This window comes from Aquarana catesbeiana, linkage group LG13, assembly GCF_042186555.1.
Source record: "Aquarana catesbeiana isolate 2022-GZ linkage group LG13, ASM4218655v1, whole genome shotgun sequence".
In the NCBI taxonomy this organism is placed as follows: Eukaryota; Metazoa; Chordata; class Amphibia; order Anura; family Ranidae; genus Aquarana; species Aquarana catesbeiana.
Window position 1 is genome coordinate 222,921,031 of NC_133336.1, and position 25,976 is coordinate 222,947,006.

Below are 25,976 nucleotides of genomic sequence, written 5' to 3' on the forward strand. Positions count from 1 at the left end.
TTTTGTTTTTTTCTTATTTATTTTACCTTTTATTTTTTATTTTTACACTGTTTTTTAAAAAAAAAAAAATGTGTTACTTTTATTCCTATTACAATGTAAACATCCCTTGTAATAGAAGAAAAAGCATGACAGGTCCTCTTAAATATGAGATCTGGGGGGTCAAAAAGACCTCAGATCTCATATTTACACTAAAATACAATAAAAAAAAAAATTGTCATTTAAAAAAATGAAAAAAAAAATGGCCCTTGGGTGGAAGTGATGTTTTGACGTCGCTTTCGCCCTGTAGTGTCATGGAGACGGGTGGGGGCCATCTTCCCCCCCTTACTCGTCCCTATGCATAGCTAGGGAAGGATCCGATCACCTCCGCTGCTGCCGACGGCTCCGGTAAGCGGCGGAGGGCACCGGATCACTGCGGGAGGGGGGCTGCGCCCCCTCCCACCGCCGATAAAAGTGATCTCGCGGCGAATCGGCCGCAGAGACCACTTTTATCTTGTACTTTAAAAAAAAAAAAAAAGGGTTTAAAGTGTAAAAAATTGAATTGAATAAAAGTAATAAAAAGTCAGGAAAAGGTGTGAGGTGTGTCGCCAGCGATCGTCAGAGTGAAGAAAAAAAACAAAACGTAGGCGTTATATTGCGTCGGCGTGCGCTGAAATTTATTGTGGTGAGCTTTTTCCTGAAAATTTGCGTTTGATAAACATCTGCACATAAAGTGACATACAAACTTTACAACGGCCGCCATTTTATTCTCCGGGGTCTCGGCTTTCAGGAAAAGTTTGGGGGGTCCGGAGTCATTTTTCTAGCAAGAAATACGGATTGTAACACGAGTGTGAAAATTGCCCCTAACGGAGAGTGTTTAGTTTAAATAACGGCGAGCGGCTTTCGTGTGCTTTTAGCGCGCGGTGATCCCGCGTTGTGACGCACATTAAACAGCGGCATCTATATGTAACCCGTCTGTGTCCCGTGACCCCCGGGGAGGTGACACCCTGGCACTGCGGGGGTTACACATTTCTCTCATCCGTCCGATTTTCCACCATTGCGGGGCGGCGTGCGTTTGCACCTCCTGCAGCTCTGACCTCACCCCTCCCCCATTCATATTCAGCTTCCTTCCTCATGGTGCATCTGGCGGTGTTTACATCCGTCACCCGGGGGGACGAGGTGTCAGCGAGGTGCGGTATCCATGGCGACAATTGTTGTCGGAAGTAAACACCCGGCTGGAGTGTAGACGGACATGGCTGAAAAGCACAGAGAAAAAACACAGTGTATGTCCAGCTGAAACCTTTTGTTTTGGCGGCGGAGGAACTAGACACCCTGCTGGGTTTTCACTGTTATCTAGGGCCCCATTTTCATTTCCCCTCACTTCCTGTCACAGTGACAACATCAGAGACATTTCCCCTCACATTCTGTCACGGTGACAACATTAGAGATTTCCCCTCACTTCCAATCACGGTGACAACGTTAGAGATTTCCCCTCACTTCCTGTCACGGTGACAACGTTAGAGATTTCCCCTCACTTCCTGTCACGGTGACAACATCAGAGACATTTCCCCTCACTTCCTGTCACGGTGACAACATCAGAGACACTTCCCCTCACTTCCTGTCACGGTGACAACATCAGAGACACTTCCCCTCACTTCCTGTCATGGTGACAACATCAGAGACATTTCCCCTCACTTCCTGTCATGGTGACAACTTTAGAGATATCCCCTCACTTCCTATCATGAGGACAAAGTCAGAGACATCTCCCCTCACTTGCTGTTATGGTGACAACATTAGAGAAATTTTCCCTCACCTCCTGTCATGGTGACAACATTAGAGAGATTTAACTTTACTTCCTGTCACAGTGACAACGTTAGTGAGATGTACCATCACTTCCTGTCACGGTGTCAACATTATAATAGCAGGCAGAAAATGATGATAAATCTCTCTAACGTTGTCACGTGACAGGAAGTAAGGGGAGATCTCTCTAATGTTGTCACCATGACAAGAAGTAAGGGAAAATCGCTCTAACATCACGGGAAATCGCTCTAACGTTGTCACCATGACAGGAAAAGAGGGCAAATCTCTCTAACGTTGTCACCGTGACAGAAAGTGAGGGAAAATCTTTAAAACGGAGGCACAGATAACAGTATGTTGGGTGAAAGTCACATTCTCTGCTGTATAAGGAGACCCCCTTTTGGGGTGCGTGCTGCATGGGGGGGGGATAAGGGTCACGTCACACTGCTGGCTTCCTCCTGAAAATCCCGGTTGCCTGGCTGTCTCTGGCTTTGATGGCCTCTGGGAGGCTGACCAAGGACAAGCATGCAGCCAGTGAAGACCAGAATGAATTGTTTGTATCAGGCCAATAATTCTGGGTGATTTGATCAGCGTGGCGGCCAGGAATTGGGCATTTTCCTGGGTCGGTCAGCCATGGCGAGCTCCTTCTCCCTTTCCAGTGACCCTCAGATGAAGAAGAAGACGACGGCTCCATGGTGCAGGAAGAGCTGAGTCATGGGGGGTGACCCCCGGGGGTGACATCACAGACAGGACACGTGCCAGAAAGGGGGAACACATGACAGACCGCAAACACTGCTGAGGGGTCATGTGACTCTCCGCTGCCCCGAGGGACGAGGATGATGAAGGAGAGGGGAGGGGGGGGTCACAATGTACATTAGAAGTTACAGCAAGTCAAAATAACTCCCTGCCCCCCACCGCCGCCCTTTCTGCTGCCTGTTTGGGGGATGAACATGACAGCCAGGAAATTGGCATTTTCAGATGAAGGTCACCGGTAGAGTGCAGGAAAACAAGGGGGCGATACAACCGGCCGCCATCAACCACTCACCAGTGAATGTTTTAAACTGGATTCACACTACGGTGTTTTGCGGTGCCCTTCATTTTGATTGGCGCCTCTGCGCAGCTAAGGCGACGGGCCTGCGTTCCGCAACTCACGGCAGTGCAATGCGTTACAGCAACAGGATCACACAATAGGGCGAGTTGGCATCCAGTTCATTTTGAATGTGACGTCCTGACGTAACGCGTGAGGGCCCATTCACACTACGGCATTGTGGTGCCCTTCGTTTTTAATGGCGCCCCGGTGCAACTAAGGTGACGCGCCTACACTACAGCGTTCCGCACTCATGGAACTACAGCGCGTTACAGCAGCAGGATCACGCTGCCAATTCATTTTGAATGTGACTTCCGACGTAACGCGTAAGGGCCCATTCACATTTTTGTGTTTGTGGTAACACGCGACGTTGGACGTTACGCTGCTGCGGCGGCATTCATTCCTACATGGCACCTTGCTGATGGGCGTGTGTGTTGCAGGACAATATAAAAATGCCACATTGCGTTGCCACAAATGGCGCATTGCACTGCATTTAACGAAAGGAACGTGCCGCCTTAACGCAACGCAAAGATATAAATGGCACCGGCGAACTGGTCACAAGTGTTCTGCAGGTGATAAAACATGGCGAGGAGCATTCTGTCCTCAGAGGCAGGGGAGCGACGGATCAATTTAAATTCCTCGGTTCGCTGAGTAAACGCACGACTCCCCCACACATAGATCTGATATTCTTCAAGTGGAACAAGGCATCCGTGTGAATTCCCCGGCAGGGTGTGCCGCCATTCCATACAGAGCAAGGCAGCGCCCCCTGCTGGACACATATCATAACGTCTGATATTCATCTTACCTCTACCAACTGCATGTACAGCGCATCCGGAAAGTATTCACAGAGCTTCACTTTTTCCACATTTTGTTATGTTACAGCCTTATTCCAAAATGGATTAAAATCATTATTTTCCTTCAAAATTCTACAAACAATTCCCCATAATGACAATGTGAAAGAAGTTTGTTTAAAATCTTTGCATAAAATCTTTGCAAATGTATTAAATATAAAAAACTAAAAAATCCCATGTACATCAGTATGACAGACTCCTCCCATGTACACAAGTATCACTGGCTCCTCCCATGTACACAAGTATCACTGGCTCCTCCCATGTACATAAGTATCACTGGCTCCTCCCATGTACATAAGTATCACAGACTCCTCCCATGTACACAAGTATCACAGACTCCTCCCATGTACATAAGTATTCACAGACTCCTCCCATGTACATAAGTATCACAGGCTCCTCCCATGTACATAAGTATCACAGACTCCTCCCATGTACATAAGTATCACAGACTCCTCCCATGTACATAAGTATCACAGACTCCTCCCATGTACATAAGTATCACAGACTCCTCCCATGTACATAAGTATCACAGGCTCCTCCCATGTACATAAGTATCACAGGCTCCTCCCATGTACATAAGTATCACGGACTCCTCCCATGTACACAAGTATCACAGACTCCTCCCATGTACATAAGTATCACAGACTCCTCCCATGTACACAAGTATTACAGGCTCCTCCCATGTACACAAGTATCACAGACTCCTCCCATGTACACAAGTATCACAGACTCCTCCCATGTACACAAGTATTACAGGCTCCTCCCATGTACACAAGTATCACAGACTCCTCCCATGTACACAAGTATCACAGGCTCCTCCCATGTACATAAGTATTCACAGGCTCCTCCCATGTACATAAGTATCACAGGCTCCTCCCATGTACATAAGTATCACAGGCTCCTCCCATGTACATAAGTATCACAGGCTCCTCCCATGTACATAAGTATCACAGGCTCCTTCCATGTACATAAGTATCACAGGCTCCTCCCATGTACATAAGTATTCACAGGCTCCTCCCATGTACATAAGTATCACAGACTCCTCCCATGTACATAAGTATCACAGACTCCTCCCATGTACATAAGTATCACAGACTCCTCCCATGTACATCAGTATGACAGACTCCCCCCATGTACATAAGTATCACTGGCTCCTCCCATGTACACAAGTATCACAGGCTCCTCCAATGTACATAAGTATCACAGGCTCCTCCCATGTACATAAATATCACAGACTCCTCCCATGTACATAAGTATCACAGACTCCTCCCATGTACATAAATATCACAGACTCCTCCCATGTACATAAGTATCACAGACTCCTCCCATGTACACAAGTATCACAGACTCCTCCTTGGGTGCTAGCGCTGCCATCTTGGCTAAGAGAAACCAGCAGTGAAGCCTTGCGGCTTTCTGATTGGGCCGGCTGCGGGAGGAAGGAGAGGGCGAACTGAGCGGGAAGTAGGAGCGTAAAGGTGCCAAAATGTGGCGGCGGGGGGGGGGGGAGAGGAGGCAGACAAGCGGAGCTTCCCCTTTAGTGTAGGGCTCTACTTTAACGAAGCAGTTTAGATACTGTCCAGCCACTGAACATTATTTCTGGTTATTGTCTCTCAGATAATACACTCTATTATAACTGGGGATATAGGGATGGGAGGTAATTTGGGGTTGTGGCTTTGAAGTGTTTTTGTGCACTCAGTTTTGACTTTCTATTAAACCTTAAAAAAGCATATAGTGTTGCACCACTTTGCACTCACCATGCCTGCTTTTGTTTTAAGTCTGCTGTCGCTTTCACTCCCACGTCTCAAAATGCCGTCTTCCTTGGTCACAGTTCTCCAGTGGCACCGACCCCTTCCAGGGTCCTACGGAGCCGTCTTTGCATGCGTGCTCCCGGCTGCCATTATAGACGAGTCTCCTTATGCAGCATCTAGCGATACGAATAGCTGCAGTGCCAAGCCACACCCCTGCTCCCACCCTCTTCCAAGCGAGTGATTGACAGCTGAAGCCCCCAGATGTCCCTACTTCACTTCTCTGTGCATGTGAAGGGTGAAGCAGAAGTTTTTTTTGTTTTTGCTTTATAGATGGTGGCAATTACCGTAAAAAAAATATTTCCATAGGCTTGTTTTTTTAATGTTTAATTGATGTTTTGATCTTTTATTTTCTCAACAACAAGTCCATGTGACTGCAAGAGTGGCAGTTGGCTCAGTGGGGCCCCAGGGCAAGGACGGTCAACACTGCAATGATGTTTACAGGCAGGATGTGTCACAGGTTACCACTTGGCTCCGTCCACCTATAACAGGAGAATGAGCACATGGCCTCAGTAGAGAAGATAAAAAATAGGTATTTGCAACTATTGAAAGGCTGCAAAATATTTCCTATATTTTTTTTTACTTTACATAAAGCTAAACTGGTACAAATAGGTTTACGGACAATAAAAGTAACCAATTGTAATGCAGTCCTTGGGAAGAGTAAGAAAGTTTTATACAAGGTACATGCTGAGTCAGATTTACTAAAGGAGTAGAATGTGTTCACTATGAATGTGATCCCATCAGAGATACCTGTCAATGCCGCCTATAAGTGCCCATCAGTGCTGCATATAAATGCCGCCTATCAGTGACCATCAGTTCTGCATATTAGTGCAGCCTCATCAGTACAGTCTATCAGTGCCCATCAGTGCAGCATCAGTACCCGTCAGTGCAGCCTCATCAGTACCCGTCAATGCAGCCTCATCAGTACATGTCAGTACAGCCTACCAGTGCCCGTCAGTGCAGCCTGATCAGTACAGCCTTATCAGTACCCATCAGTACAGCCTATCAGTGCCTGTCAGTGCAGCCCTTATCAGTGCAGCCTATCAGTGCCCTTCAGTACCGCCCTTATCAGTACAGTCGATCATTGTCCGTCAGTGCAGCCTCATCAGTACCCATCAGTACAGCCTATCAGTGTCGTAAGTGCAGCCTCATCTGTACAGCCTTATCAGTACCCATCAGTGCAGCCTCATCAGTAACCATCAGTAAACTCATCAGTGCCCGTCAGTGCAGCCTTATCAATGCAAATCAGTGAAGGAGAGAGACAGAAACTGAGAAAAACTTTTTTTTTTTCAAAATTTTTGGTCTTTTTTCGTTTGTTTAGTAAAAAGTAAAAAACCCAGTGGAGATTAACACCACTTCAATACCGGGCCTATTCTGGCACTTCTCTCCTTCATGTAAAAATCATCATTTTTTTGCTAGAAAATTACTCAGAACCCCCAAACATTATATATGTTTTTTTTTTAGCAGACACCCTAGGGAATAAAATGGCAGTCATTGCAACTTTTTATCTCAAAACAGTAAAGTTAGCCCAATTTTTTTGTATAATGTAAAAGATGATGTTATGCCAAGTAAATAGATACCTAACATGTCACTCTTCAAAATTGCGCACAATCATGGAATGGCGCCAAACTTCATTACTTAAAAATCTCCATAGGCGACGCTTTAAATTTTTTTTACAGGTTACCAGTTTAGAGTTACAGAGGAGGTCTAGTGCTAGAATTGTTGCACATGCTCTAACGCACGTGGCAATACCTCACATGTGTGGTTTGAGCGGCGTTTACATATGTGGGTGGGACTTACGTGTGTGTTTGCTTCTGAGCGCGAGCTACCGGGGACAGGGGCGTTTTAATTTTTTTTTTCATTTTATTTTTTATTTTACTTACTTTTACTTACTTTACTTTTACTTTAATTTTTTTTATTTTTACACTTTTTTTTACATTTTTTTTGATCACTTTTATTCCTATTACAAGGAATGTAAACATCCCTTGTAATAGGAATCTATGTGACAGGTCCTCTTTATGGAGAGATGTGGGGTCAATAAGACCCCACATCTCTCCTCCAGATTGGAAAGCATGAGATCGGGAAAAAAAAATTCACCGATCTCATGCTGAAACCCGCGATCGCGGCTTCGTTTATTTCCGGGTACCCGGGCGCGATGTCATAGAGATGACTGGTGACCATCTAGTCACCAGAAATCTCTATCATCCTCATCCGGTGAGGGGGGGGGTGTCACTCTTGTGGGGGGGGGAGTCATAAGAGCGCCAGTGAGAGCTGCAGAGCTGGAGGTGTGCGTCTGTGTAAATCCAGGAAGTGAACAGGCAGTAGCTTCAGCTGCCCACAGTTAAAATGGATGCAGCCAGACTCAGTGGAGGGAGATTTCTGCAGCATATTTGGCAAAGTACAGAATCACAGTATATATAAAATAATATGCAATCACAGTCACCAGTCATCTCTATGACCGTCGGAGGCCCGGGTGCGATGTTATGACGTCACGCCCGGGCCTCCAATGGCCATAGAGATGACTGGTGACCATCTGGTCACCAGTCATCTCTATCGTCCTCATCTGGCGCCGGCCGATTCTTTCTCCGGGCCCCCGATGGCACGGGAGAGCCCGGAGAAGCACCGGATGTCGGAGGGAGGGAATGTCCCCTCCTATCGCCTATAAGAACGATCAAGCGGCGGAACTGCCGCTATGATCATTCTTATCGTGCACAGAATCGCCGGCTTCAAAGAATGATATCTGAATGATGCATCTAGCTGCAGGCATCCTTCAGATATCACCCCACAAAGTAGAGGACGTCATTTTACTATGGCCGGGTATTGAAGTGGTTAAATACCACCAAAAGAAAGCTTTATCTGTCTCAAAAAAATGATACAAAATTCATTTGGGCAGAGTGCAGCATGACCGCGCAATTGCGCAAAAGTGCAACAGCATTGAAAGCTGAGAATTGGCCTTGGCAGGAATTGGGTGAAAGTACCCTGTAGCCAAAAGAGGGACTGCAGTCTGCTCACATAATTTTGTAATAAAAACACCTTTGCCATTCTGAAGCTTCCCTCCAACCACTTTGCATATTATTTTATATATACTGTGATTCTGTACTTGCCAAATATCCTGCAGAAATCTCCCTCCACTGAGTCTGGCTGAATCCATTTTAACTGTGGGCAGCTGAAGCTACTGACTGTTCACTTCCTGGATTTACACAGAGGCACACCTCCAGCTCTGCAGCTCTCATTGGTGCTCTTATGACTCACCCCCCCTCCCTCCACAGAGTGAGAGAGGGAGCTGTGCATGATGTCATAAGGCTAGGCTAATGACCAGGAGGCGTCAGGGCCTGGATCACCTTCAGGTGGCACTGTGGTTCCCAAAGCAGAAGGTTGTAGTTCCAGTGTTTCCCAGCAGCCACCATCAGGTAAAGACAGATTACTGGTATCTGCTGGCTGCTGGGAGGGTATTTAGCCCTGTGCATGATGTCATAAGGCTAGGCTAATGACCAGGAGGCGTCAGGGCCTGGATCACCTGCAGGTGGCACTGTGGTTCCCAAAGCAGAAGGTTGTAGTTCCAGTGTTTCCCAGCAGCCACCATCAGGTAAAGACTGATCACTGGGATCTGCTGGCTGCTGGGAGGGTATTTAGTCCCTGCTCTACCATTCCCTCTTGCTTGTGCTTTGCCTGATAGCCAGATTCAAGCTTGCCGAGTTATCCTGAGTCGAAAGCCCTGCCTGATCTTGCTCCTGCCCTGCATCCTGTACCCTGCAGGCTCCTATCTACTCTCCTTGTTTCTGATCCCAGTCCTGGTTCCTCCTTCCTGACTGTTCCTTGCACCTCCAGTTAATCTTGTTGATTCGCGCTTCCCTTTTGCCTGTATATGGATAGTAAATAATAAATGTAGCGCTATGTGTAAAATTATAAATATAAAGTGCAAATCTCTAAAATAAATAAATCCTACATATAAATGAATAGTCCATAAAATGAAAAAATGAAGAAATAAAACATGAAAAACTCTTCTTGTGATCAGTGTATCCACACAATTCCACCACAGTGATTGTTCGTCCTCAAAAGGAGTGCACACCACCACCAGTAAAAAAGCGCGCTCACCTCCCAGATGAGTGAAAAATCTCATATGCGGATCTCCCCACGAGCTCTTTGCTCTCACCTCCTCTTCCCAATCAGTGGTGGGTAAACTAGATGGCTCTTTTCTTAATGGTAACTCAGCTCATTAATATCCAAAGAAGCAGATCATCTCCCAGCTTGGCTCAAGATTCCATGAGTCCAGGACATGTAAATAATAAGTATAGAGACCATAGTGTTCTCCGTATACAAATTTATTCAAAGCCCCCAAATAGACAAGTTGCACTTACAAGATAAAAACTTTAAAATCACATAAAAACCTCCAGAGTAGCACCACCGTGTCCACATACAGAGTGCTTGGCTGGACGTGACTATCAGCTCCTCCCTTCTAGACACGTATCGGCCAATCACAGGCCTTCCTCAGTAGTTCAGTTCTGGTACTCCTGGGACTTGTAGTTCAGCTCTGGTTCTCCTGGGACTTGTAGTTCAGTTCTGGTATTCCTGGGGCTTGTAGTTCAGTTCTGGTTCTCCTGGAACTTGTAGTTCAGTTCTGGTTCTCCTGGGACTTGTAGTTCAATTCTGGTACTCCTGGGACTTGTAGTTCAATTCTGGTACTCCTGGGACTTGTAGTTCAGTTCTGGTTCTCTTGGGACTTGTAGTTCAGTTCTGGTACTCCTGGGACTTGTAGTTCAGTTCTGGTACTTCTGGGTCTTGTAGTTCAGCTCTGGTTCTCCGGGGACTTGTAGTTCATCTCTGGTGCTCCTTGGACTTGTAGTTCAATTCTGGTACTCCGGGGACTTGTAGTTCAGTTCTGGTTCTCCTGGAACTTGTAGTTCAGTTCTGGTACTCCTGGAACTTGTAGTTTGGTTCTGGTACTCCTGGGACTTGCAGTTCAACTCTGGTACTCCTGGGACTTGTAGTTCAGTGATCCCTTGCAAGGCACGTCTGGTGGTCCATTACCCGCTCCCTAGGGAGTTGGCCGGGTTTTGGGAGGGCAGAGGACACAGGAGGGACTACATTCTCCCCATTACGAACATCCCAAACCATCGAGAACTCTGGGACGGGTAACTATGCAATTTATGTAGATATGCTATGTCACATATACACAGGTTTACTATTGTTGAGCTTTATGCAGTGCTTTGACATATGCTTACATCCCTACAGCTGACAACCATCCTCTGAAGAAGACCCAGTGAGGGTCGAAACGCGTCAGGATTTCAATATTTATGATCTTGTTGTCAGGAATTTTAATATCTATGATCTTGTTGTTCCTAACACATTGTACTGTACACTGTTCCCGAATTATGGGCAATGTCCGTTGAAATTTTTAACATTGTACTCCAGTTCATGTCCTGACTTTAGAGGTCAGAACTCACCTGTTTTGTATGACTTTTTGTACCAATAAAAATAACTTTTTGACCACCTACATTGCATTTACTGGCTGTTTTAAAGCCCCGTTAGGGGGTTTCTGTATAATTTTTATGCATCATGTGGGGTGCGCAGCCTATCTGTCTTTACTCATGTGAGTGTCTATAGTTGATCATTTACTCCTGGGACTTGTAGATCAGTTCTGGTTCTCCTGGGACTTGTAGATCAGTTCTGGTTCTCCTGGGACTTGTAGTTCAGCTCTGGTTCTCCTGGGACTTGTAGTTCAGCTCTGGTACTCCTGGGACTTGTAGTTAAGTTCTAGGGGGATGTTCTGGGACTTGTAGTGTCCCTCTTTTTGTAGGACTCTCCCTTCCCCCGTTCCGCACAATTACCACACACCCGGAGCGATTACCAGCAGTGGGGGGGGCACATTACCTATTAACCCCGCTATCTCTGCTTTCACACAAGGCCAAACAGATGGCAAATCTGCATAACTGCCCACGAACACCCTACAGAGGGTGTTCACCTACCTCGTCCATGGCAGCTTTCACCCTTCATCTCACCCTAAAAAAAAGAAATAAACTCTGAGCCCATTACATCCTGTAGAATCATGTGACCATCCGGGAAACTTCATATCCAATCATGCACTGACTTATTGCATCATAGAATAGGGTGTGTGTTACCTTCTGTGTACCACGCCTCCCTCACCACTGCCCCGCCCCTTTATCATTTCCAGCCGCTTTCCTGCCTACCTCCAGTCCGGGCCTTTTCCAGCACTTTCAGTCAGTATTTAAAGCAGAGGCCCTATAGAGCAGTGATGGCGAACCCTGGCACCCCAGATGTTTTCGGAACTACATTTCCCATGATCCTCATGCACTCTGCAGTGTGGTGGAGCATCATGGGAAATGTAGTTCCAAAACATCTGGGGTGCCAGGGTTCGCCATTACTGCCCTAGAGAATAAAACGGCGGTTGTTGCAGTTTTTGTATGTCACACAGTTTTTCAAATACAATTTTTTGGGAACAAAAAAGAATTTAAAAAAGTGTATTTTATTGCAACCCCCCCCCCCCCCAAATGCATAACCCAATTTTTTAAGAAGATATAAAAGATGATGCTTCACCAAATAAATAGATACCAAACATGTGACGCTTTAAAATTGTCACATAGCGCGCAACGGCGACAAACGACGTAAATTTTACTATCTATAGGGGACATTTTAAAAGCCTTTACAGGTAACCACTTTAGATGTACAGAGAGTGATTTAAGGGGTTGTAAAGATTCATTTAAAAAAAAAATAACAAACATGTTATACTTACCTCCTCTGTGCAAGGGTTTTGGGATCCTCCTTTTCTGGGGTCCCCCAGCGGCGCTCCTCCTCTTCATCGAGTGCCCCTCAACGCTTTCCATGGGTGCGCTCCCGAGTCCTGCTGCTGCATCCATTGACATAGACAGCAGGACTCGGCCCCGACCCCTCGTGTCACTGGATTTGATTGACAGCAGCGGGAGCCAATGGCTCCTGCTGCTAACTATCCAATGAGCACCCGAGACCGCGGCTGGAACGATTAGGCTCAGGTAAGTAAAAGGGGGGCTGCTGAACTACAGAAGGTTTTTCACCTTAATGCATAGAATGCAAACCTCGACCCTTTTCATTTATTTTATATTTACATTGTTGATTTACTTTTTTAATCACTTTTATTGCTGTCATAAGGAATGTGAACATCCTTTGTGACAGTAATAGGCGGTGACAGGTCCTCTTTATGGAGAGATCTGGGGTCTATAATGAATGTAAACATCCCATGTGACAGTAATACGGGGTGACAGGTCCTCTTTATGGAGGGATCTGGGGTCTATAATGAATGTAAACATCCCATGTGACAGTAATAGGCGGTGACAGGTCCTGTTTATGGAGAGATCTGGGGTCTATAATGAATGTAAACATCCCATGTGACAGTAATAGGCAATGAAAGGTCCTCTTTATGGAGAGATCTGGGGTCTATAATGACTGTAAACATCCCATGTGACAGTAATAGGCGGTGACAGGTCCTCTTAAACATCCCATGTGACAGTAATAGAGGGTGACAGGTCCTCTTTATGGAGAGATCTGGGGTCTATAATCAATGTAAACATCCCATGTGACAGTAATAGGCAGTGACAGGTCCTCTTTATGGACAGATCTGGGGTCTATAATCAATGTAAACGTCCCATGTGACACTAATAGGCGGTGACAGGTCCTCTTTATGGAGAGATCTGGGGTCTATAATGAATGTAAACGTCCCATGTGACAGTAATAGGCGGTTACAGGTCCTCTTTATGGAGAGATCTGGGGTCTATAATGAATGTAAACATCCCATGTGACAGTAATAGGCGGTGACAGGGCCTCTTTATGGAGAGATCTGGGGTCTATAATGAATGTAAACATCCCATGTGACAGTAATAGACGGTGACGGGTCCTCTTTATGGAGAGATCTGGGGTCTATAATGAATGTAAATATCCCATGTGACAGTAATGCCGCGTACACACGAGCGGACTTTACGGCGGACTTTGCCCGGCGGACTGGATTTCGTCGGACAATTCGATGTGTGTGGGCTCCAGCGGACTTTGTTTTCTCAAAAGTTGGACGGACTTATGCCGCGTACACACGGTCGGACTTTACGGCGGACTTTGCCCGGCGGATTTTTCGACGTACTTTCCGACGGACTTTGTGAATGAACGGACTTGCCTACACACAATCCACCAAAGTCCGTCGAATTCGTACGTGATGACGTACGACCGGACTAAAACAAGGAAGTTCATAGCCAGTAGCCAATAGCTGCCCTAGCGTGCCTTTTTGTCCGTCGAACTAGCATACAGACGAGCGGACTTTTCGACCGGACTCGATTTCAACGGATAAATTTTAAACAAGTTTAAAATCTAAGTCCGTCCAACTTTTGAGAAAACAAAGTCCGCTGGAGCCCACACACATCGAATTGTCCGACGAAATCCAGTCCGCCGGGCAAAGTCCGCCGTAAAGTTCGCTCGTGTGTACGCGGCATTAGATTTTAAACTTGTTTAAAATTTATCCGTTGAAATCGAGTCCGGTCGAAAAGTCCGCTCGTCTGTATGCTAGTTCGACGGACAAAAAGGCACGCTAGGGCAGCTATTGGCTACTGGCTATGAACTTCCTTGTTTTAGTCCGGTCGTACGTCATCACGTACGAATTCGACGGACTTTGGTGGATTGTGTGTAGGCAAGTCCGTTCATTCACAAAGTCCGTCGGAAAGTACGTCGAAAAATCCGCCGGGCAAAGTCCGCCGTAAAGTCCGACCGTGTGTACGCGGCATAATAGGCAGTGACAGGTCCTCTTTATGAAGAGATCTGGGGTCTATAATGAATGTAAACATACTATGTGACAGTGATAGGCGGTGACGGGTCCTCTTTATGGAGAGATCTGGGGTCTATAATGAATGTAAATATCCCATGTGACAGTGATAGGCAGTGACGGGTCCTCTTTATGAAGAGATCTGGGGTCTATAATGAATGTAAACATACTATGTGACAGTGATAGGCGGTGACGGGTCCTCTTTATGGAGAGATCTGGGGTCTATAATGAATGTAAACATCCCATGTGACAGTAATAGGCGGTGACGGGTCCTCTTTATGGAGAGATTTGGGGTCTATAATGAATGTAAATATCCCATGTGACAGTAATAGGCAGTGACGGGTCCTCTTTATGAAGAGATCTGGGGTCTATAATGAATGTAAACATCCCATGTGACAGTAATAGGCGGTGACGTGTCCTCTTTAAGTTCACCTCTGTTTCTTTTCTGCAACAGAGGTGAACTTAGAAAAAAAAGTGACTATCCTGTAATGTCACCTTGGGATTTATTTTCAGTTTTTTTTTCAAGCCCAGTTGAACTTTGTTATTAATCAGCTAAATATAATTAATTCCAGGTGTGCAAAATAATGTTTACAAGTAGAAAAGCCTGTCCTCTGCCAGCAACTGCAGCAAGCTACCTTAGCTCTCTGTGCAGAAGCAGTGGTCTCTCTGCAGCAGTCAGGCATGCCCTCTGCTGAGTCGGAGCTAGAGCTCTCCAATAAGCAGGGAGTATGAACTTTACTGATTGGAGAGCCCTAGGTCTGACTCATCAGGGACATATCGAACGTATGCTGCAGGGATCAGGTTCAGCACTACCATGAGTTCCAGACAAATTCTGCGTGTTTGTAGTTCGAGGACCAGTGATTTATTGCAGGAATCCGTGCAGCCTAATAAAGCTGCTTACATACTATCCAGCCACTGTATGATATTTGTGTCTATTGTCTCTCAGATAATACACTCTAATTTAAATTTCAAGATAAATCCTGCCTCATCTCTCCCTCTTACATTGAGGCCTAGTGAAGCTGCTGCTTTTATACTCTCCCTTTTAGATTGCGGCTTAACACAGTGGCTTACATACCGTCCAGCCACTGACCAAAATTTTCAACTATTGTCTCCTGGATAATGATCATGTAATTTGTATTGCAAGATAAACCTGTCTGGTCTGTCCCTTTTATATTGTGGCCTAACCAAACTGCTTACATGTTTTCCAGCCACTGGACACTATTTGTGGCTGATGTTTATCAGATAATACAATCCAATTTGTATTAGTCTCTCCCTATTAGATTGAGGCCCTAACAAAGCGGTTTACATACTGTCCAGCCACTAAACAATATTTGCAACTACTGACTCCCAGATTATTCCCTCAAATTTTTATTGCAAGATTATACCTGTCTGGCCTCTACCTCTTATATTGAAGCCTAACCAAACTGCTTATATGTTTCCAATATTTGTGGCTGATGTCTATCAGATAATACACTCTAATTTTATTGTAAGATAAAAGCTGCCTGGTTTAGTGTAGCCTAATGAAGCTGTTTACATAATCTCCAGTCACTGTACAATATCCATGTTATATGTCTCTGACATAATAGACTGATTTTTGTTGCAAGAAAAAACCTGCCCCATCTCTTCCTCTTACTGTATGTCACAGCCTAACCAAACTGCTTACATGTTTTTCAGCCACTGAATAATATTTGTGGCTACTGTTTCTCAGATAATACAATCCATTTTTTTTATGCAAGGTAAAACTTGCTTGGTCTCTCCCTCCTATATTGCGGTATAGCCAAACTGCTTACATGATTTCCAGCCACTGAATAGTATTTGTGGCTATGGTCACTTACATTTTTAACGTTAGGTAAAATCTGCCTAATCTCTCCCTCTCTCTTTAAGGCGTCATGCACACTGGACGTTTTTACAGCTGCTGTTTTGGGCTTCAGGCGTTTTTTTCTCTGCAGCCAGTAAAGCCACAGCATATTATCCTATGTGTCCATGCACACATAGACTATTATCAGCGTTTTTGGCTAGAACCCCCCCCCCCAGAACTAGTAGGTTTTAAGAGGAGTTTTCAGCTGTAAAAACGCTCTAACTTTGATAAAAGCTTAAAAATGCCCAAAAACGTGGCTATTCGTCGTTTATCAGCATTTTGCAGGAGTATAGTTTTACTAAAAAACGCTACTGCAAAACTTATTCTACAGCTAACGCTACTGGTGTTTTTTAACGTCCAGTGTGCATGAGGCCTTAAAAAACAGCCTAATGAAACTGTTTAGATAATGTCCAACCACTGTACAATATTCATGCCTGATGTTTCTCACATAATAGACTCAGATTTTTAATGCAAGGTAAACCTGCCTCGGTCTCTCTTTCTCTCTCTCTCTCTGCTTATTGTGGCTTGAAAAAGCAGTTTGCATACTGTCAGGCCACTGAACATTATTTCTGGTTATTGTCTCTCAGATAATACACTCTAATATAATTGGTGATTTAGGGATGGGGGGGATGTGAGGTTGTGGTTCTGAAGTGTTTTTGTGTGTTTTTTATGATTTTTTTTATTAAACCTTAAAAAAGCATATAGTGTTGCAGATCTAAGCACTTACCAGGTCTGCCGTTGCTTTCATTTCCATGTCTCAAAATTCCCCTTTTCCTTGGTTGCTGTTTTCCAGTGGCTCCATCCCCCTTCCAGGGTCCCACAGAGCCACCTTTGCACATGTGCTCCTGAATGCCATTATAGACAAGCCTCCTTATGCAGTGTGCATCCAGAGATATGAATAGCTGCAGTGCCAAGCCACAACCCTGCTCCCCCCCTCTTCCAAGTGAGTGATTGACAGAAGCTGAAGCCCCCCGGTGTCCCTGCTTCTCTGTGCATGTGAAGGATGAAGCAGCAGCAATATCTTGGCAAGTACAGTATATAAAGAATTATTTCCATGATTTGTTTTGTAATTTTTAAGTGATATTTTAATCTTTTATATGTTATTTTCTTAACAATGAGTCCATGTGACTGCAAGGGCGCCAACCAGCTCTGTGGGGCCCCCCTGGGCAAGGACGGGTAACACTGTAATGGTGTTTCCAGGCAAGATGTGTCACAAGTTACCACTTTGCTCCGCACACCTATTGGACGGTGCAGAAGAAGGAGGACGGTCATGTGACCTCAGTAAAGAAGATAAAATATAGGTATTTGCAACAATTGAAATGCTGTGAAATACTTTCTGTATTTATTCACTATACATAAAATTTACATACAATAAAAATAAACGATTATTATTACAGTCAGTGGGCAGAGTTATAAATAACAGAGCTGTATAAAAGGTACTTTTACGTAGTTTAGAGAATGCGCTAAAAATTCACTTTGCAAAGAATACCCAATCACATGCAAGGAGCAGCGACCAAGTTTAACTCATTTAGTAAATTAGCCCCAGCAGGATAACACATCGAGTGTACTGATGAGGTTCCTGTTGAGCAGTACTGGCTGTTGGCTTCGGGGAGCGGTGTGGCCCCCCTAGTAAGGTAGAGCAGATATTGAAGTAGGCATGTTTGAGGTTATTGCACCTAGAAAGGGGCCCATGACAGGTGCTGCTAGAACGGTGAAGTAGGCATGTTTGAGGTTATTGCACCTAGAAAGGGGCCCATGACAGGGGCTGCTAGAACGGTACAGAATGGTTACCTAAGAGAGCGGGTGAGTACATTATAAAGAGTTGGCCCCTGAAAGAGGTCTCCCAGGGGTCCTACGGTACCGGGATCTGCTGCCCTCTAGTGACAGACAGGATACACTACAGTACAAAGAAGTGCAGCTGCCAACCAACAGAATCTGTACTATTTCCCTGTAATGTACAATTTATAGTTGGGCTTCAGATTCTCCTGACTTCAACGTAATGTACAAAGCTGAAGGAGAAAAAAAAAAAGGTAAATTGTCAGTACAACAACAGGAGCAACAGAGAAGCAGCCTGCAGAGGGGCAACAAAAGAAGCAACAGAGTAGGTGCAACAGGAAAGGCAGAGGAGGAGGACGAGAGGAGCAATGGCAGAGGAGCAACGCCAGGAAAGGCAGAGGAGCAACGCCAGGAAAGGCAGAGAAGGAGGGAGAGAGGAGGAATGGCAGAGGAGCAAAGCCAGGAAAGGCAGAGGAGCAACGCCAGGAAGGGCAGAAAAGGAGGGAGAGAGGAGGAATGGCAGAGGAGCAAAGCCAGGAAAGGCAGAGGAGCAAAGCCAGGAAAGGCAGAGGAGCAACGCCAGGAAAGGCAGAGAAGGAGGGAGAAAGGAGGAATGGCAGAGGAGCAATGACAGAGGAGCAACGACAGGTACTGCAGAGGAGTAAAACCAGGAAAGGCAGAGAAGGAGGGAGAGAGGAGCAGCAACAGGAGGGACAGAGGAGCAATGACAGAGGTGCAACTACTGAAAATGCAGAGGAGCAATGACAGGAATGGCAGAGGAGCAACGGCAGAGGAGCAATGCCAGGAACGGCAGAGGAGCAACGCCAGGAATGGCAGAGAAGGAGGGAGAGAGGAGCAGCGACAAGAGGGACAAAGGAGCAACGACATAGGTGCTACTACAGAAACGGCAGAGGTGCAACTACAGAAACGGCAGAGGAGCAACGTCAGGAATGGCAGAGGAGCAACGTCAGGAATGGCAGAGGAGCAACGACAGGAGCAACAGAGGTGCAACAAAGGAGCAATGACAGGAGAGACAGAGGAGCAGCGACAGGAACAGCAGACAAGAAACAACAGGAATGGCAGAGAAGGAGTGACAGAGGAGCAATGAAAAGATTGACAGAGGAGCAATGACAGGAGCGACAGAAAAGAAACCACAGAAGGGATAGAAGAAGAGGAAGGAATGAAGTTACAGAATGAAGATTTCCCAGCAGTAGTCCTCACCAGTGGCCTTGTTGTGAAGCACAGCGTCATCATGACTGCGGACCTGGCAGCTGGTGTAGACTTTCCGACCGTCTACCTTCTCCACTTGGCTGTCTATGATGACTGTAGATCCCAGAGGAATCGGACTACGGACACAAAGAGAACCTCATTACATCTCTCCGGTATCACAACTTCATATCATCAATAATTCCTAAACCCCCCCCTCTCCCCGCATGAGTCTCCCCAATATTATTATTTTTCCCCAGTCACTACCACACCTCCACCAGCATCCCACCATCACCTCCGGCCATTGATTGTACAATCTCCTGACAGCTATGTAGTGTCAGGTAGGTCCTTCTCTCCCCCCTGGGTGCTTACTTCTGATAGTCGATGTTCAGGTTGGCCGTCATAGCCGGTCCGATGCTGTGTACAATTCCCGTCCCCACTGTGGCGTCTATGATGGTGGCGATGCAGCCCCCGTGTGTGTGCCTAGAAGAAGGCAAAGGGGACGTGAGAGGTGGAAGCAGAACAAGGGAACCGAGGAACTAAAGGATTCTGGCTAGGGTAGGCTGGCGAAAAAGGAAAAGAATGCTCACCCTGTGAGGCCGCCTAGATAGGGCCCGGGCTGGAATATGCAGACCGTCCTCTTCTCCGCCTCGTTATAGAACATACAATACTCAAAGCCGATTCCATCCTGGTCAAGGTTCCTGGTGAAGAGACGTGTTTTCCTGTCTGCCTCCGGACTTATACCTGTACAGAGGTCAGAGGTCACCCGAGGAGCTTACACTCTAATGTCCCCACCACAGTCACACACTATTAATATTCTTGTACTCGGTCTGCTGCGAGCGAACTCCTCGTAGGAGGGAAGTCTCCTCCAGCTCCGGTCTCGGTTCAGCTCCTCGTACAGTCTCTTGGTGTCAGGGTTCCAGGTGGGATTGGGCAGGGCGTAGTCCCGCGGTCGGTGGGCGACCTACAGATATCACAGAGACATCAGACCTGCGCTCTCGCTTTGGCTTTTCTATGATTGTTAAAGGTGACATTCTAGTTTTGGGCGGAGTCTTTGGTGGATATTCAGCCCCCCCCCCACATCTATCAGACATGATATTTCCCCCCCTTTAATAGTAACACAGTTTTCGGCAAGGTGACACGCCTATAGGAAGCAGATTTCTGTGATCAGCATCCCACGGACAGTGTGTGTGCGGCACTAGACATGTGCAGAACATTAAAATTTGTTATGTTACTTATTTTTCTAATGTTACTAATTTGTTTCGGAATTCGTTTTGACTAGTTACAAATGTAATTTTCGTTTACTCATTTTCTAATGAATTCCAAATTTTCAGAACAATTCGTCAAAAAATGATCAACCGATTCGAATTCTGTGTGAAGAAATAGCTGGTTGTTAAGGAGCAGGCCGGGGAGCCGCCCGCCACGTCCTTAGCAACCGATGACTCATTGGTTGTCCACAGGCTTCCCCACTGACAGCTGAAATGTAAAAACAAAAGAATGCCGGCAATAGAAAATTTAGAAAAAAAAAAACTGCGTAGGGATCCGTACCTTTATCCAAGCATGCAACCCGGCAGGCCAGGAAGGTGGGGGGGATTACGAGCAAGCGCCCCCCCTCCTGGACCATACCAGGCCACATACCCTCAACATGAGGCGGTGCTTTGGCCCCTACCCTAAGCACCTTGTCCCCATGTTGATGGGGACAAGGGCCTCTTCCCGACAACCCTGGCTGGTGGTTGTGGGGGCTTACCAGAATCTGGAAGCCCCCTTTAACAAGGAGGCCCCCCAGATCCCGACCCACCTATGTGAATGAGTATGGGGTACATAGTACCCCTACCCATTTACCAAAAAAAAAGTATAAAAAGTGAGTAAAGACAATTCCTTTATTAAAAAAAAATATCGAAATCCCTTCCCCAGACCCTTATCCGATGCAGGCCGGCAGGTACGAGCAAAATGCCCCCCCTCTCTTGAACCATACCAGGCCACATGCCCTCAACATGGGGGGAAAAAGCACCTTGTCCCCACGTTGATGGGGACAAGGGCCTTTTCCCGACAACCCTGGCCAGTGGTTGTGGGGGCTTACCAGAATCTGGAAGCCCCCTTTAACAAGGAGCCCGCCCTGCCCACCTATGTGATTGTGTATGGGGTATGTTTAACATTCTAACATAGCTAAGGGGCAGGGCCACCAGGCAACGTCACTGGGGGGCCCGCCCCCCCCTGTGACGTCACCGACCAGGTCATGCTGGGTTGTTGATGTCACAAAAGGGATGGGGGTCACCAGATGACATCATCAGGTACTGGAATTTGTTAGGAAACGATAAATGAACGCAAATAAATTTCAACAAAAATTTGTTACTATTTCGTTTCCGAGATTCTGATACATCCGAATAGCTACAAACGTATCCAAATTTATATCTGGACAGAAACGGATTGCACGTGTCTATGTGGCACCTTTCGGTGGTCCGGTAGCAGAGTGCGCACTCCAGAACCAGCTGCTGGGGGGGTGCAGTGACATTAGATGGAATGCCCCTCCCCCACTGGGGACACTCCAAGTGGTTAACCCCCATCACCGACCAATGAGTACTCACAGAGTATCGGCGTTCACACTGTACCCTGGCAGGGGCGGTGTGGCGGCAGAGGGCAGCGCCGCCCCGGATGATCCTGGAGAGTCCGTACAGCATGGTGCCTGGGAGAGGAGACAGGAAGGACATGAGACGGGGACACCGGAATTCTATACATTATTGGGGGAGGGGCCAGCATGCATCACATGACCATACAGACACGACATGAGACCATTATACACAGAGAGAGGGGGGAGGGGCTACCAGATACACGGGTCACTGTCATGGATGAGAGGTATATCGCCAACACGATCTGTGGAGCTGTACAAAGTCTATGTGATTGATACAAATACAGGAAGAGTCATCAGGAGCTCCATGTCCTGTGCACACCGACCTGTGTCCCCTCCCCCACACCAGAGTACTACATATCCCAGCAAGTCCTGTGTATCCTCCCAGCCCCCGCACCGGAGTACTACATATCCCAGCATGTCCTGTGTACCCTCCCCCACACCGGAGTACTACATATCCCAGCATGCTCTGTGTACCCTCCCCCACACCGGAGTACTACATATCCCAGCATGCTCTGTGTACCCTCCCCCACCCCGGAGTACTACATATCCCAGCATGTCCTGTGTACCCTCCCCCACACCGGAGTACTACATATCCCAGCATGTCCTGTGTACTCTCCTCTCCCCCACACCGGAGTACTACATACTACATAGGAAGGGTACATAGGACATGCTGGGATATGTAGTACTCCGGTGTGGGGGAGGGTACATAGGACATGCTGGGATATGTAGTACTCCGGTGTGGGGGAGGGTACACAGGACATGCTGGGATATGTAGTACTCTGGTGTGGGGGAGGGGAGGGTACATAGGACATGCTGGGATATGTAGTACTCCGGTGTGGGGGAGGGTACATAGGACATGCTGGGATATGTAGTACTCCGGTGTGGGGGAGGGTACACAGGACATGCTGGGATATGTAGTACTCTGGTGTGGGGGGCGGGGAGGGTACACAGGACATGCTGGGATATGTAGTACTCCGGTGTGGGGGAGGGGAGGGTACATAGGACATGCTGGGATATGTAGTACTCCGGTGTGGGGGAGGGTACATAGGACATGCTGGGATATGTAGTACTCCGGTGTGGGGGAGGGTACACAGGACATGCTGGGATATGTAGTACTCTGGTGTGGGGGAGGGGAGGGTACACAGGACATGCTGGGATATGTAGTACTCCGGTGTGGGGGAGGGGACACAGGACATGCTGGGATATGTAGTACTCCGCTGTGGGGGGCGGGGAGGGTACACAGGACATGGTGGGATATGTAGTACTCCGGTGTGGGGGGAGGGGAGGGTACACAGGACATGGTGGGATATGTAGTACTCCGGTGTGGGGGGAGGGGAGGGTACACAGGACATGCAGGGATATGTAGTACTCCGGTGTGGGGGAGGGTACAGGGGAAATGCTGGGATATGTAGTGCTCTGGTGTGGGGGGAGGGTACACAGGATATGCTGGGATATGTGGTACTCCGGTGTGGGGAAGGGTTCACAGGGCATGCTGGGATATGTAGTACTCCAGTGTGGGTGAGGGGAGGGTACATGGGCATGCTGGGATATGTAGTACTCCAGTGTGGGGGGAGGGTACAGAGGACATGCTGGGATTTGTAGTGCTCCAGTGTGGGGGGAGGGTACACAGGACATGCTGGGATATGTAGTACTCCGGTGTGGGGGAGGGGAGGGTACACAGGGCATGCTGGAATATGTAGTACTCCAGTGTGGGGGGAGGGTACACAGGACATGCTGGGATTTGTAGTGCTCCGGTGTAGGGGAGGGTACAGAGGACATGCTGGGATATGTAGTACTCCGGTGTGGGAGGAGGGGAGGGTACACAGGACATGCTGGGATATGTAGTGCTCTGGTGTGGGGGGAGGGTACACAGGATATGCTGGGATATGTGGTACTCCGGTGTGGGGGATGGGAGGGTACATGGGACATGCTGGGATATGTAGTGCTCCGGTGTGGGGGATGGGAGGGTACATGGGACATGCTGGGATATGTAGTGCTCCGGTGTGGGGGAGGGGAGGGTACGCGGGACATGTAGTATTCTAGTGTGGGGGAGGGTAGGATACACAGGACATGCTGGGATATGTAGTGCTTTAGTGTGTGTGTGGGGGGTACATGGGGCATGCTGGGATATGTAGTGCTCTGGTGTAGGGAAGGGTACACAGGGCATGCTGGGATATGTAGTACTCCGGTGTGGGGGAGGGGAGGGTACACAGGACATGCTGGGATATGTAGTACTCCGGTGTGGGGGAGGGAAGGGTACACAGGACATACTGGGCTATGTAGTGCTCCGATGTGGGGGAGGGTACATAGGACATGCTGGGATATGTAGTGCTCTGCTGTGGGGGGGGGACATGGGGCATGCTATGATATGTAGTGCTCTGGTGGTGGGGGGAGGGTATATTGGGCATGCTGGGATTTGTAGTGCTCTGCTGTGGGAGAGGAAAAGGTACACAGGTCATACTGGGATAGGTAGTGCTCCAGCGTGGGGGGAGGGTACACGGGGCATGCTGGGATATGTAGAACTCCAATGTGGGGGGTACACAGGGCATGCTGGGATATATAGTGCTCGGCTTACATACTGTCCAGCCATTGAACAATAATTGCAACTATTGTCTCTCTCAGATCAGACATTCTAATGTTTTCTCCCTTTTATATCGCAGCCTAAAAATGCTGTTTACATAATGTCCAGCCACTGTACAATATGATAATACACTCCAATTTTTATAAATAAAACCTGCCTGGTCTCTCTCGCTCTTTTTTTATTGCAGCCTAACCAAGCAGTCACGAATTCGCACGCCCACGGCGACTAACTAACCGCGACGTGCGTTCCGTGACCGGGGTATATGAGGAACTAAGGGAATAAGGGGGAACTTATACTGCGAATGTAAGACTGGCTGTAGTATTTTCACAGCCTGCACTACCTTTGGCCACCACTAGAGGGAGACTCCACTCCAATCCAGCTAGCTGACCACACACAGGCAGATACAAATCTTACATACAATCTGGTGCACTCTAAGGGTTGGGGAGCAGTCTAGCAATTACTATACACTTCTAGGGTTCCTCCAGCTATCCTGCAAGCTTGAACCCCGGTATTAATCACTCTTCCCACTGTCCCCACACCCACACACCAGACACACAATAAACGATAGCCTGCCACCACCCAACAGTTTGTCCGCAGACTGGTCTGCTGAGCCACCACACACACAGATCTCGGTCTGGAAGATCTGTTAGCTTACAATCTGCATGCAATCTGCCAACACACAGTGCAATTGCATACCGATTGGTACGTAACTTAAACCGAGTACTTGGGCACTAAAATACAACAACCTCTCCAGAGATATGAGTCCTAGTTTAGTACACAGAAGTCACTTATTAATTTTATCATTTAATATCCCAAAAGTGGGCAGTGCATATAAGATATACAAAGAAAAAAGGATTTACCAAAAAAGATACAAGAAATGCAGAAAGACACACAATTGGCAATTTGTTATGAAAATAAAAAGGGATAAAAACAGAAATAAACTTTACCCAAGTCTATCTTGTAGAAGCATACTGGAACATGTGGGAACTCCCCAGTTTCAAACTGGCTTCATGGAAGAACAAGGTCCATATCTCAGGCTACCCAATTTATTGAAATATGGATGCGGGCTGGACTTTAGCCCTTGGCCAATCAACCCTGGGGGGGTGTTCCTGTCTCAGCCCACAAATGTTTTGTGTTCTGAAATGACCAGAGTCAAATTGGCCCAGAACGGCGCTGATTGCTGGGTCATGGATAGGATTTCCGATACCAGCGCATCATGCCGATCGCAACAGTACCAATCACTGCCTGCCTGCCGCAATCAGGCGCCATATAACGGTTTTGTGTGGTTCTCTAGGATTCCACACCTGCTAAACATACAGAGTTACATGTACACGTAACCCATCAGGTGTACGATCAAAAGGAATTATTTTCATCTCTCTGCCGTTAATATTTTAGCTTTTATGAGAGATAAAATAGGTTCCTTAGATCTCTTGATATTAATCAAAGCTTACAGACTGTCCGGAGCCTTGTGAATGCCCCCTGCAGATCTGTGTAGCCAAGATGACTAGCAGTTTCTTTGAGCCTCAGGAAGGTGGCAATCTATGTTTACTCTAATGGGAACTTTTATTGGCATCTAGGTGTCACTACGATCCTAGAAAAAACTATCTCTGTCCTTT

General features: G+C 47.0%; 1 protein-coding gene across 2 annotated transcripts; it reads right to left on the reverse strand.

The window, feature by feature from the left end:
* Positions 1 to 17,488: 17,488 nt before the first annotated feature.
* On the reverse strand, positions 17,489 to 25,393 carry LOC141116775 (acyl-coenzyme A thioesterase THEM4-like). Of its 2 annotated transcripts, XM_073609202.1 has the most exons (7): positions 25,308 to 25,393; positions 21,736 to 21,833; positions 19,976 to 20,114; positions 19,741 to 19,894; positions 19,523 to 19,633; positions 19,166 to 19,290; positions 17,489 to 18,177 (listed from the first exon to the last, which is right to left on the reverse strand). In XM_073609202.1, exons 2-7 carry the CDS (start codon positions 21,826 to 21,828, stop codon positions 18,131 to 18,133), a joined length of 669 nt encoding a protein of 222 aa, XP_073465303.1. In that variant the 5' UTR covers positions 21,829 to 21,833; positions 25,308 to 25,393; the 3' UTR covers positions 17,489 to 18,130. The 2 variants fall into 2 exon arrangements, with proteins under 2 accessions (XP_073465303.1, XP_073465302.1); XM_073609201.1 differs by lacking the exon at positions 25,308 to 25,393 and having other exon boundaries at positions 21,736 to 22,078.
* Positions 25,394 to 25,976: the final 583 nt, after the last annotated feature.